At 39.9% G+C, this 14,380-nt stretch overlaps 1 protein-coding gene across 1 annotated transcript in view; it reads left to right on the top strand.

The window, feature by feature from the left end:
- Positions 1-6,362, top strand: part of LOC128473610 (bromodomain and WD repeat-containing protein 1-like) — a 43,708-nt gene extending 37,346 nt beyond the window's left edge. The window contains 17 exon segments of the mRNA XM_053455860.1: positions 563-622; positions 738-888; positions 1,398-1,496; positions 1,582-1,742; positions 2,063-2,114; positions 2,117-2,283; positions 2,815-2,915; positions 3,012-3,082; positions 3,410-3,510; positions 3,729-3,769; positions 3,882-3,983; positions 4,180-4,321; positions 4,905-5,039; positions 5,224-5,358; positions 5,490-5,715; positions 6,100-6,165; positions 6,283-6,362. Of these exon segments, the coding sequence (XP_053311835.1) occupies positions 563-622; positions 738-888; positions 1,398-1,496; positions 1,582-1,742; positions 2,063-2,114; positions 2,117-2,283; positions 2,815-2,915; positions 3,012-3,082; positions 3,410-3,510; positions 3,729-3,769; positions 3,882-3,983; positions 4,180-4,321; positions 4,905-5,039; positions 5,224-5,358; positions 5,490-5,715; positions 6,100-6,165; positions 6,283-6,362 (1,890 nt within the window).
- Positions 6,363-14,380: the final 8,018 nt, after the last annotated feature.

The following is a 14,380-nucleotide window of genomic DNA, read 5'->3' as shown; positions in this document are numbered from 1 at the left end:
TTATAAGCGGGGTAGATTTTTTATTTATAATGCCACATGAAAACAATGACAATAATGTTTTTGTGCTAAATAAGAATGATTTTGGTAATAAAAAAAAAACATTATGCCTGTGGAGCAAGGGAACCGTTATATTAAATCCATTGAGGCTCGAATCAATTATGCTCCTAAACTGGAAATTGTGACTATGGGAAGCCTATAATGGTTGTGATTATTTATTATTATCATTCATTAATAGCATTATTATTATTATTATTTATTATTACATTTGTTAATATTTTTATATTATTTTTATTATTATTTATTTGCATTTATTTTGAATTAATTTATATATATATATATATATTTTTTTTTTTTTTTGGAGCTAAAATTTCCCCCATTATATTTCACAAAGTTGTGTAGATCATTGCTCCTGGATTCGAGTTTTTGTTCATATTTTACTCAATGAGCATTTAAGTAAAAGTTAAACCTCTTGATGTTTTAATTGTATCGTTATATACCCCAAAGGTTTGCAAAGTTTGTCGTCTTGCCGGCCGTGCAAATAATACACCTGTTTGTATTCTAGCTTCTACCCAAGAGAGCTGATTGGCTCGGTAATGAACACGAGCGAACCTTTGAGGAGATGGTAAGTTTTCTGTAGGTCTGAAGGCAAGAAGAATTGATATCGATCTGGAAGTCATTGCTTTACGGCGCTTCTGGCCGATTGATTTCTGATGAATGACTTTTATTCACTTTGCCAGATTACCATCAATGACTGTTTAGCGCCAAACCATCTCCTGAACATGTGCCAACATCTAACATCTGTCCTCGACAAGGAGATTCCATCAAACCTTCCAAAAACCAGCTCTTTCCTTGGCGTTGGAAAGCAGTCGGCTCTGCGCACCAAAGATGGTAGGTCATGGCGTTTAATAAGCAGGTTATACACGGAATCCTGGCTATAAGCTAACCTTTTTCACCCCATAATCTAATATGTTAATATCCAAATCGTTAAATAAATGCTTCATGTTGGATAACTTGCACGCTGCTAGAATTTTTTTTTACTTAAAACCTCATACAAACTTTTATACGGGGAAATCTCAGAACGTGGGCCTATGCCTTATGCCAAAATGTGGCTTTTTTCCCCCATTGCCATTGAACCATTGCCTAGAAGTGTATTTTTGGTAAATGCTCAGTGCGTACATGGGGTACCAGTCAATCTTAATATCTCCATATGATCAGAAGGACGTTTTAAAGATACTTTCTTTCCTGGTACTTGCTGTGACTCTTTAACAACGTCACGGATCTATGATTTCTTTTTCTCTCTCTCCAGTTTTTGATTATAATTGTTTGTGGTTGATGTAAAATACATTGTTTTGCAGGATATTTAAAGTTCTGGTAAAATGTCCTTTTTCTTTATAAAGTTCACCAGAACAGTCAGTGGAACAGCCATAAACTGGCCGCTCTTCGTGGAGGAAAATCCTTCAAGATGCCTCTTAATATGAAATGTCCGCCAAACGTTGGTATGTACAGCGCTATAATTCTGTTTGTTTTGGGCATTTGTGTTCATTGATGTAATCTGAACATTGTCATGTTGTGTGTTTACAGAGGAAGTACATCGCAGCAAACACTTAAACGGCGCTCTCAACTTCAATGCCGCCGTTCCTGTGAGCATGTACAACCGTCTGGCGATGCATAAGAAGATTCTCGGGCACATCACTGCCGTGTACTGCGTTGCGTTTGACCGCACCGGAAGACGAATTATCACCGTGAGTACGCCGGGAACTACAAGTTTAATGATTGAGGGGGGCTCATAAATGTTTCATTTCAAAGCACAATCAACGCATATTAAAATAGTTTTTAATGTACTTTCTGATTTGAAGTTATCGGACAGAGATGCTACAGTTCAAGGAACAAATATACAAACATATTTGTAAAATGATTATAGTAATAATTAACAAGAATCGTCGTATGAATTGGCGGCTTTTTTCTGCAGGTCTTCTCTGATCTCGCATGCTGCTACTAGGCTTATAGAGTTAATGTATTAAGATAATCGCTCGAGTTTCCTGAGTGTCCCAATTTGTCCTAGGGTTCCAATGACTACCTGCTGAAGATCTGGTCGGCAACAGATGGACACCTCATTGGACTTTAAGGGGACATTCTGCTGAAATCTCTGAGATTGCTGTAAACTACGAGAACACCCTCATCGCATCAACCAGCTGCGAAAACATCATCAGAGTTTGGTCCCTCAGGACTTGCGCCCCGGTCGCTGTACTTCAGGGTCATTCGGCTTCTATAAATGCACTTATCGTAAGTATAGCTTTTTTATTAATATCATTATAATACAGGAATTCCTGATTTCCTATTCTTTCCATTTGGGATACTCGACATGTGGACTATGGGTGAACTATGGTGCTAAGTCGGGGGGGGGGGGTGTTAAGGTATGGAGAAATGGACCAAGAAATGAAAGGTTATTTAAGCCAATGGGGTTTGATGTTAGGGTGTTCATATGCAATCAATGAATAGAATTTCGTCAATAGAATAGAATTTCGTGTTTCGGTGTTTCTTCATTATACTTGAGCAACGTGCCGGTCCGCCCGAAGAAAGCGTTGATTGCATGTTAAATTAATAAACCTTTTCCAGTCTCTCTGAATACGTAACCACATAGGCGCTTTTCAGTTGCTATGGCAACCTGCTATCCCTGGCTGTTTTTTGTGGTATTTGACAATGAAGTGATCCTGGCAAAAAAATAGAGGCCAAAGTTTACATGATTAAATATTTATGTTTTAGGATTTTGACCCATTCGATAGATTATCTCTAATTCCTCTCATTTTTTTTTAGTTTAGCCCCTTGGTCAAAGGCTCAGTCAGATACCTGGTGTCTGCCGGGGGCGATGCAACAATTTGCCTTTGGCAGTGGGATGTCAACAATTTACAGTTCAAGTATGTAATTTTAAATATTTTTCATCATTTCTTTTTTTTTTTTTTATTTAATATTATTAAGAAACCTAATATAACTCTTATCCCTCCCCAATCCAGTCCGCATCCTTTGAAATTCATTGAAAGATCTGGACCAGGAGCCAAAATCCTTTGCTGCTCCTGCAGCTCTGGTAAGGAGTTGCACGTGGGCAAAACCGGGAGCTATACCTGATAGGTGGTCTACACTTGTGCGAAAAACAATCATCTGTTCCTTAGCAGGACCAAAAATTAAATTTTTCACGTTTTTCTCCATTTCGGCTTTATTTTTGTTGAATAAATCCTGATACAGTGTAATATGTCATGTGTTGTTGTTCGTCTCTGCTTGTATTTACCTAGTTTTTACACCTGCTAATGAACAGATGATTGTTGTTATATCCTGATATGTAAATCCACAGAATTCAAAGAGGGCGTACTTTGTTTTTCACACGACTTTATGTGAATGTTTTTTCCTTCTCTAGGGGGTATGTTCCTGGCTGCTGGCGGAAGCGATCACGCCATTAGAGTTTACTATTTTGGTTCCAAAGCTCCCGAGAAGATCACAGAGCTCGAAGGCCACTCGGTAAGCATGGATAATCTGTTGGAACTTTTTCATGTTTTGACTGTAAATCCATATTGTGTTAATTTTAAGAGCTTACATAATGTCACCTCACTAATCGTTCTTCTTTATGTATCTGATATCTAACTATTATCTACCAATGGCTGGATAAAAACACACTTTGATATTTTTAGATTTTATGCTGGTTATTTAAATGTATAAATATATATATATTTTTTTAGGGTGTTGTTGATACCATCCAATTCTCAAACCAAGGAGAGAGGTGAATATGCATGATTTCTTTTGGTATACTCGGGGGGGGGGGGCGTAAAATGTCTGTTAAAGAAATGAAAACGTATAAATGTATATTTTTGGAATATTTCCCTTTTTTTAAGGTTTGTAAGTGGCAGCTCTGATGGAACAGCACTGGTCTGGAAGCGAGACAAACACGGATGGAACAGCATTGTTCTGGATATGATAGAAAGCCTCGGTGAAAGGTAACCCAAACTTATTTGCAACATTTTCATTGATGTAGCTGTTGTTGCTGGTTCTGTTTTCTGCAGCTAATAATCTGATGATTCTAGAGACGCTTTTTATTGTATTTTTATTAATTGAGCCTCTTGTGATTGAGGCACACTGTGGTTTATACATATTGATAGTCAATATTTCACCTTTTTGCCCTATCACTTCCAGATGCGAAGAGGACAGGTTTATGAAGCAAAAGGTTTTAACACTCGCTTGGACTTGCTCAGATAGTATGATCATCGCAGCCACGAGCGCTCATTTTTTGAAAGTTTGGGATTCGCTGAACGGAAACCTGCTTCACGTTTTGACCGTAAGTTGGATGTAAATTGCTGTTGAAGTTAAAGCCCAACAAATTGCGTGGGGGTAGATTTTGTGAATTTACCTGCGTGCATCTTCAGAAGTCTGGGTGGGAAAGATATGTTTCTGGATATTTAATGTTCCTAGAATACCTTTTTCTTTTACATTCACCCCGGTGGGATTTTACATCACAACATAATTAACTTAGACCTGCGGATCCGATACTTTCTAACTAAACAGTTCATTTTTTGCTGCCCTTAGTATCTGCTGCCATGGATAATAACAACTGACTCCTATGTGTTTGCACTTATACATAGGCGAATATGTTAATACGGAATCATTTTTTAATGATAGTAATGTATGGAGTTTTCTGGCAACGGAGTATGATGATGTGTACTCCAGACATTTCAAAAACAAGACGAAAATGTTTTGTTTGGCACGTGCTAATGGGGTATATATATATATATATATATATATATATATATATGCTTTATATTTTTATTTTCTAATTTATTAGCACTAAAAATACTAGGCTGTTGAAAATCACAATTAAAAGATTGCACCAATTTATGATTTGTTATTAAAATTTTTGCCAGGGTCACCAAAATGATGTTTATGTGCTGGAGCCTCATCCGAATGATGAACGTATTTTGTTATCAGCTGGGCATGACGGAAACGTGTTTTTATGGGACACTGAAAAGGGCGTGATGGCAAAACGCTACTTTAACAAGGTAAGAACCGTTTAGGGCCTATTGCTTTTCAAGGTAACTCCTAATTTTTTTTTATTCTTTTTTTGGCCAAAGGTTCACGGTTTAGCTAATGCTGTAATAATATGAAATTCTGATTCGCTAGCATTATTCTTTGTCCCCCCATTAGCAAACAAAATTAAAATATACTATAACGACGTATTTTCAGATTCAAGACGAAGACGAAGGCTTCGGAGCCATATTGGATTGTAAATTTTCTCCTGACGGACAATACTTGGCCGGTGCGGACTCGCATGGACATGTCCTGTTCTTTGCCTTTGGTTGCAATTCACCATACGCAAAGGTAGTGTGTTATTTGTTTTCAATTTCATGGTTTAAAGGCACACAGGCTTTAAAGAAAGCAGGTGATTCAGAATGATACAGAATGATAGTTTATTCTACAGTAAACAGATGAACGCTGTTTTCTTATCACAGGTTCCAGATCAAATGTTTTTTCATACTGACTATCGCCCACTATGTCAAGATGACAGGAACTTTGTCCTCGATGAGCAGACCCAGCTGGCTCCCCATCTTATGCCACCACCATTCCTTGTGGATCTGGATGGAAATCCTTACTCACCATCACTTCAGCGCCTGGTACCTGGCCGGGAAAACTATGTAGAGGAGCATTTGGTCCCCTTGATGGGATATGTTGAAACACGTAAGGATTGTGACTTCTGTTTAACCTTAACGATAACTAGTAATCATCAGGAAGGTAGCTTTTTTTACTGCTGAATGTCCGAAACTCTATTAGAAATAATTATTTAATCATGTAAAGTTGTCTTGTCTTTAATTTTCTACTTTGTAGAAGATGTTATTGTCACTCGCGTGAGAATCAGGCACCCATAGTGGAACAACACCTTTAAAAAAGATTAGAGTAATACACAAGTGGTTTTCTGTGGTGTAGTTGGCGTTTTCCAGCATGGAGTCTTACTTTATAGAACCGAGCCTTGTGTCTGCAGCTAAGCCTTGTCTAAATGCTTTCTTTCCTTAGTCTAAATGTGTTTTTTTTTTAAAAATATTTATTTTGTTTTATTCCGTGAAGGCTCTGGGGAGATATCGGAACAAGTCGTTGACCAGCTGATGCACAATAACCAGCTACAGCAAAGAGGTTTGTTATGTCCTGCTGCACGTAGATACATTTCGCTCTGAGAAATAAAAGTGTGTATTATTCCACGATCTAAAATTCTGAATTTTAACTTTCTTTGGGATCCTTCTGCTTTTTTAGGGTCTAGGAGTTCCCCTGTGCCAGAGCGCTTTGTGATACCACCTTTACCAAGTGCGGAATACAAGAACGATATCTTTTAGTACCTAAAAGGGTTCTTTCTGATTTGTTTCTTACAAAAAGACCTCCGACCAAATAAACTTTTTAAAGAAATGGCAGCAACTACAAATCCAAAGGTGGCTTACAGATTTAATCATAATATATTAGATTTTGTATTGAGAGGTCCCTTTAAATTCCCATTGTAGCCCTTTGCCCTACTCACCCAAGCTCTTTTCAGTGCAGGTGAAACATTTACCTTCTGCTTTATTTGTGAATGCATTTAAATGTCATACATTTTCTAAAAAAATATATGCCTATCTCCATTACAGAAAGCAGGAGCAATACCGGATTGCAAAGGGGGAGGATGAAAAAGTGGACTATCATAAATATCTACCACCTGATAAGGTAAGAATGAAAACATGTTTTAGCATTTTTTTTTACTAGTTACAGTCGATCTTTCTTTCAGCCCGTTGGCTTTTATTGCCGAGACAAAGGTTAATCTGAGCATGCCAGATATACAGGGCCGGCCCTATAATGGGGCAGACTGGGGCAATTGCCCCAGGGGGCACTTTAGAAGGGGCGGCACTTTGCCACCCCAAGCGCTTTTTTTTTTTTTTTTTTTTTTGAAGCGGAGGAGAGAGAGAGGGGCACCGAGTGGTTTTCGCTTACCCGCTCGGCGCCCCTCTCTCTCTCTCCTCTGCGGCGAGTCTCCCTGTTCGGTCCCGGTGCCGGCTTGTAATGCAGAGCTCAGCATTACAAGCCGGCACCGTGGCAGAGCAGGGAGACTCGCCGCAGGACTGTTTAAAGATAAGTACCGGGGGGGGATCGTAGATTATGGGGTCGGCGAAGTTTAAAATGCCGCCCCCCCCCCGGCGTCGGCGGGGGGGGCGGCGTTTTAAACTTCGCCCCAGGCGGCGTTAAGTCTTCGGCCGGCCCTGCAGATATATATACATATATTCAGAATTAGGCCGATCAAAATATAATTTTTGAAAGAAAATATATATCTTTTACACGCTATCAGAGGGTTTTAAGTCCGAAAGAGGGACTGTCCCTCCTAAAAAGGGAGACTTGGGAGCCATGTCCTCACTCACACACTGATTGGTTGAGAAATAATATTTATAATAATAATAATAATATAATTCTGGGGATGAATGTAATTGATACGCAGCTAGGAAGCCACACTGTGAAATAAACATATTTTTTTACCACTTAACCCCCCCCCTCAGCCACTGGGGGTATCTAGTCTTTACTGTGGAGAGTGGAGACCAACCGAGCTTGTCCGCAAAGCTTTCACTCTAAGTGATAATAAGAGGCTGCATGCCCCTGGAGGGGTAATATGATTACTGGAGGTTAGCTGCGGGGTGTGAACGGGTTAATTGCAGCTTTTACCTTTTCTTTTCTAACTCCCTCCTGGTCTCTCTATCCTCTTCCTCTTCTTCCTCCTCTTCTTCTTCGTCGTCGTCTTCTACTGCCCGGGAGAAAACCGATAACACCTCCCCGAAAAACGTGGCCATCGCAGCCAGGTGATCCCTGAGCGGCCGGTAGCTTCCTGGTCTCTCCGGGGAAAGTGCTGTGTATTGTGATGAATACTTAAAATGCCACCAAATCCCAGACAGGCTTCGAGGCTAAAATATGGATTATGCTAAAACCGGAGAAGATTATGGCGTATCTGCACGATACTTCCCATCTATTCCTCGCCATTTGGGGCCCTTGGCTGGAGAAGTTTGCTTCGTCACGTGCAACTATCTCGTGGATTTGAGAGAGCTGGCCATGGGAGGTTCTGCTTTGTTCTGTTGGCCGTGGCCGTGTGGCATTGCTACTCCTTATCCCTTTTTTTTCTCTCTCTTGCTTGTTCCTCCCCCACCTCCCTCCCATATCTTTTTTCGTATATGTTTTCCATTGTCTGTATTGGGTTTTGTCCCGGGCCTCATCAGATTTTGCTTATGGTTGGCCCTCTGTTGTACATTATGGGCCACAGCCCTGACGACACTATCTCTTATGTTGTTGGATACCATGTCATTGGCTAATTCTGTGCCATTTTGGCTAAATCAGCATGTATGTATATCTTAAACCCATTGTGATACGCTTGTCTCTTATGTCTCTTTGGAAATCAACTTCTGTACCAATAAAATACTTCTTAAAAAAAAAAATTCCCAGGCAGGCTACCAAATTGGGATGCCACCCCTACTTGCCCTGTATTTTTATGATTGTATAGGGTTTAAAAAGAGAAGTTTGGAGAACATACTACTGGTGATAATAACATTATCCTCCAACTTCTAAAAGAGGCTAAGATAGAATAGAAATACTGTGCAAATTCCAAATATTGTACTAAAACTCCTATCACGCTCTGTCATCTTACTGATGTGTGTTGCGGTGCAGTAGTATGCGTACGTTTCTCATTCATTTACCTTAACAAATAGGATATTATTTAGAACGAGATTTACAGTGAAACATTTAACCAATGAATCACTAATTTCAATTTATTTCCAGTTTTAAAAAATTATTATTTTTTAATAAATAAATGTGAACAAAACAATGAATGCTACATAGAACAATATAACAAATACAGCTCAAAATCATACAAAGCAGCATGTTAGATTAAAATAATGTCACAGAGCGGTATATGCAATTGAAGGTCGCCAAAAGTTATTCTGGGGTAAATAATGTATTTTTAAAATTAAAAAGCAATGTTATTACTATCGTTTACTTTCCATAGGAGCGCTTTCCCGTCAATAATTGGCTACAGGAGAGACTCATCTGACCATGGAGAATATTATTTATTATATTATATGGATCATCATCTGCCATAAACAACTTGCAAGTTTCAGAATGCACTGCTTAAAACTGCAGTTCCACTTGCTCAACGTAACACTTTTGCAACTAAGTCTACTTTCAGAAACCCCATTCCTAGTGCTGCTGAATGCCCGAACTCTTTCTAGATATAATTCTTTAATCAAGTAAAAATATACCTAATTTGTCATTATTACCGGTGACACTTGTTATTTGACACAAAAGCAGGCACTGATACATTGTTGCCATAGAAACTGAAAAAGCTACTATGCTGTGTTTTTGAGTTGTTTTTACATAACTTAACAGAGGAAAGACTAAAATAACAGATCCGCCAAGATTTAGGTGCTTTGCATACTACAGAGCGAAAGTAATGTTTTTTTGTAGTGGAACGTCTTTAAAATTATAACATAAAGATCGAAGGCTATTGACGTAAGTGTTGGAAATAGATGGACAAGAAATGTTCTTTGAATCGCTCTCAGCCAGCGAATGCCAATGAAGGCTGTGCTTAGATTTTAGAATGAATGATAACTTGTGGAAGCACTGTGGTCACAAGAAGAGCTATGACTTCTGCTACTGTGCTGCAATATCATCTGATATTAATGGATAAAATGAGCAAGTACCTCAGAGGGAGCAGATCAATGGCTTAGCTCCCATTCGTAACACTTGACTAAGCCATGTATCACAATAATAGCCAGGGGAAGGCAGCCTTCAGCCGCATAAGAAAGTATTACCTAAATTAATTTAGCAATACTCAACGGTTTTATTAAAACGGCAAAACTATTTTAAGAAAAGAGTATATACTTCCCATACTGTCTTCATGCGAAAGTCCCGGTTTTCAGGCTGCCCCTGTAGATGCCCTACTTGGTGGTATAGCTTGGCTTAGGCCAACTAGGCCCAAGCCTAGGGCTGCAATCCCCTTGCTGCAAATCCAGCCTTGCTACTCAAGGGGTCGGGAGATCTTTTGATATCTCCAACCGGCCCATGTACATTATGGACGCTGCGCAGACGCGGCGCAGCCACCGTAGTCTGCATTAGAAGCACATTTATGACATGGAGCACAGGATATGGCTTTATATCTTGGCTCTGCATGCCTTAAAGGCAAGGCACGCCTTTTAATCCAGTGAAGAAGCTGGCTGCGGAGGTGGTGACTAGGGCACTGGGGCCTAGGACAGCATGGAAGGTTTGGGGAGATCCACTGATTGTCCCTGACTGGCCCAGAGAGCTGTATAATCAATGGCGGTCTGTGTTGTTGCAACACAGATGTGCATTACAGCTCCCACGTAGCCTCCTCGCAATGCTCTGCAGCAGAGCGCTTGGAGGCGGCTCTTCAGGTAAGGTGAATGGGGTTGGCATGCGTCTAGCGCTTCACACTCTCAATGTACACACCTGAAATGTTGAGAGGTATGTACTGTGTATACACAACACGTCTTGCAATCTAGACAGCCTGGTAGTAAGTACCCCAATTTCCATGTTTTAGATATTAATACTTATATTTTATAGTTCTGACATCCAGCAAAGCTTTCCATGCAGATTTTATTTAACTCCCCATGATCCTTCAGTAGAAACTGCAATGGAATCCTATCAGCCCAAGACTTAGGTAGACTCTGCCTGCATTGTTTTAGGGGACTACACTTGATATTCTAGCAGAATATATTGTTTATAGCCTTGCTGATCCTTTTGGGTGGGATGCATGAGCATGCGCGAACCCACAATCCTTAAGTCCAACTCTAAGGTAAGTAAGTCCAACTCTAAGGTAAGTAAGTCCACTTTAAAGAGAAAGACCCCTCACAGACTTCTGTGACCTTGGTATTCTGCAGTCTAGTATGTTGCCGGTCATCCTTTACATGGCCTTCATCTAAAAAGGCCAAACTGATTTGTATATATCAATGAAAACATTCTTTGTGAGTCTGTCATTCAACGAGAAGACAGAAGGGTACAATAAATGCAGATGTTGGGGATACGGAATAGATGTGGGTGAGTGGCATTCAAACTGGCACTTGTACGTAGATCTGTTTGTGAAGATTATAATGCTTTTTTGAAGGCCAGCATTGCGATTTATAATGACAAAATCAAGATGTTGCGGATTTAACACCGGTTATGTGGGATCATATGTTATTTCTGCTTTTATAAAGCCAGTGAATGTGTGACATTTGAATCGAAGCAGCGGAGCTTGATTTTTACAAGAAATGCCTTTTAAAACAGAAAAGGGTAATGGGCCTTTTCCTTGAAAAGCTAAATGTATCAACAAAACATTTAATACATAAGCAGATAGGAAACTACGACAAACATCTTATATCATAAACTGGTGCAATGAAAATGTTTTTGTCATAGTTGGGTGAGTTGTCATAGCACGTGTCTGGCTTGTCAAGAGAGAAATACTGGCCAGGTCAAATATTTTCCTTTTTTTACTATTCAGTCAGTGAGGACTTTCCTTAGGAGGCAAGCTGAGCCCAGTGCATGCCACACAACAGCCACACAACAGACCGGCTTATCCCGCCCCTACTCATTCTACTCATTCAACCTTCAGTACACCACTTGTGCATTAGGATTTATAAGAGTTTTAATTTTTGTCAATTTTGTTAATTCGAAATGTCCGAAAATAGGGTCCTCAATGAAACGAACGAAACTGATGCTGGAAGCTCCAAATTTTCATCTCAGTTTTGTTTCCTGCACACACTGTCACTTCCTTTCACACTTTCTCTCATTTCTCAATGTCTCAGTCATGTAAGCCTCTGTGCCCTGGGCTTCTGGATTGGCCTTGGGGGCCAGCCTCCTCCGTAAAGACTATTGGCCACGGCATTGGAAGGGGTTGTGTTTTTGGGGAGGTGGGTACAAGGAGTCCATTGGGAGTACTTCTTCCCCTGGTATAGAGTGCCAAGTTTCCCCAATTACTAGAGACTCTAAGACTATGGAGCTCAGATACAAAGTTGGGGTTTATTCAGTCTATTTGCACCTGCTTACATTCTTTAAGGAATTTTGTTTTATTGTATAGGTCTTCAAGCATCAGCTATTGTTGGTATTTACTATCATTAGGTTGCTGAGATAATCTCTCCCTGGTGTGAGACAAACAACTGTTAGGGGTCAGGAAGGAATCGATTCTACTAATGTTCTCCTGGAGTGTGAAAATCTTGTTTATCTGTTGAAGTTGTTTTCTCAAGGGACTTGTTCTGTTGTGCTCTATTTGGTGGAAGGTTTGGTATAAATATTTGTGGATGTCTCCTAATAAGTGCGAGTAGTTCCTGGTTGACCATCAAGCATTCAGTCTTTGTTGGTTTTTGTTCTCAGTTTCTTCTCCTTTCTCTATCAGGGCTGAGCCTCGTTGCGCACCACTGGAAAACCTCATCCCAGATTTGAGGAATGGGGAGAAGTCGTCCCCATCACACGGAAGTGCTCTAGGAGGCCAGAATAATGCAGACGGATCCACGGAGAAAGAGAAGTTTAGAATTGCTTCACTTTCTCCACATATCCATTTTCATTATTATGCCCTTCTAGAGATGAAGCCTTGCCGAGTGCCACATGAACAACCTCCAAAAAATACATTTGCTGCTGCTGACGACCCATTCAGGATGACTGTCATACTAATCCAGCAAGCCAGAACACCCTAAGCAGAATCTCAGAAGGTTGTTACATTAATTTCAGCCAATAAAATGATATTACCTGCCCTACAGGGAGTGTAGCAACAGTTAAGCAAATCTTGAGATGTGATTAATTACCTGTTTTGTAGTCTCCATAAACCTGTCACTTGATAAATGAATTTAAATTGAGGTGAGTAAGTCAGGAAAATCAAGTGAAGAAATGAGCTGGAGCAGAACTAAAGCTCAGAACAACCCCTGAACACAGAAGTAGCTGTCCCTGGGCCTGCCCGCATCATTGTAAATGAGGCTAAGCTAGAAACGCATTATATCTATTACTGTAAATGTCTTACACGCCAGTGGGAACATCCTAGAGTCACTGGCCTGATTGTTGGGTTGCCAAGGAGGGTCTCTAAATGACAAGATCTGCATGAAGCCATCCAATCCCCCAACTCCTACGTATGGTAGCCAGTGTAGCGCACAAATCCCCACAGTTCCTTGTGGAATTCAATAATCTTCATGTAGGAGAGATGTGGTAGATTCATGGACCACTAATCAATTAATACCAATAAACTGGACTAATAGAAGCATATGAAAGCAAAGCAGCTGACATAAGGGATCTGATTGCCGCATATAAATTAATCAGAAAACCTAAGATTCATGATGAAACAAACACAATAATTAGAATTCTTTACAGTAATAACACTTAAGAAACATACATGCAGCCACACCCGGTGCATATGGTTTGATTTGGGCATCATGTTAACATGGTAGTATCCGCAAACAGAAGCAAAAATACTGCAGTCTTACAGTATAATAACTGAGATAGTAGATAGGGGTGATGAATGCTACTGGTCCTCGATTTATCAGAGTGAAATAAACTTAAAGTATTAAGTTGCACCAGCCATCCTGCATTCTCCTAAATTGTGTTTTAACATACAATATTAAATAAAAACTAGAGTTGTGCACTTAAGTCCATTTTGCTTCTTGAAGCTCAGTTTTGGGATATACCTTCCATCAAGAAAATAGATGACACATTTGACAGCAATTCTTTAGAAAATAGGTTATTTTACCTATTAATATCACCCTTCAGAACGAATGATCACAATTGCAAAATGGCTGCATTTTACAAATATATATATGTGTATTTCAAATGACAACGGCAGCTGAGCATGAGGCTCTTCAGACTGAACACTTGGAGCCACTTTTTTTCTACTTTGACCTGATACTGAGAAACACTCGGCTGAGTTTAGAGATCTTGACCATGCTTTTTAAGCAAATACTTTAGTAGGTGTACCAAGGGGACCAAAACTCCATTTGCATCTGGACACTGGGCCTTTATGACTTCACAGCCCTTCATTTGTCATCACAGTGGTATTTTACAAAGACACAACTGCATGCGTTACAAAAATAACGAAACATACTGATTTTGACAATGGCATGTAACCTCCGAGGAATTCTGTAGTTTGGAGGACATGTTGTATATTCCTTGGCCAACAAAGAAGAGGGTTTCACACCCCGGGGGACATCCCCATTACACGGCGTCATAGGCCACTGTAGCAGCAAAAAGTTCTAAGGTGCACACGTATTAGCACACATTGAGGCAAATCCCTCTTGTTACATGGACACCAGGATCTGATACGATAAAGATATAATTTTTTTTATGAAACAGAATTACTGGTTTATCAAACACCGGAACG

The sequence above is a fragment of the Spea bombifrons genome, chromosome 2 (genome assembly GCF_027358695.1).
Source record: "Spea bombifrons isolate aSpeBom1 chromosome 2, aSpeBom1.2.pri, whole genome shotgun sequence".
Taxonomy (NCBI): domain Eukaryota; kingdom Metazoa; phylum Chordata; class Amphibia; order Anura; family Pelobatidae; genus Spea; species Spea bombifrons.
This window is presented reverse-complemented; position numbering and strand designations above follow the sequence as displayed.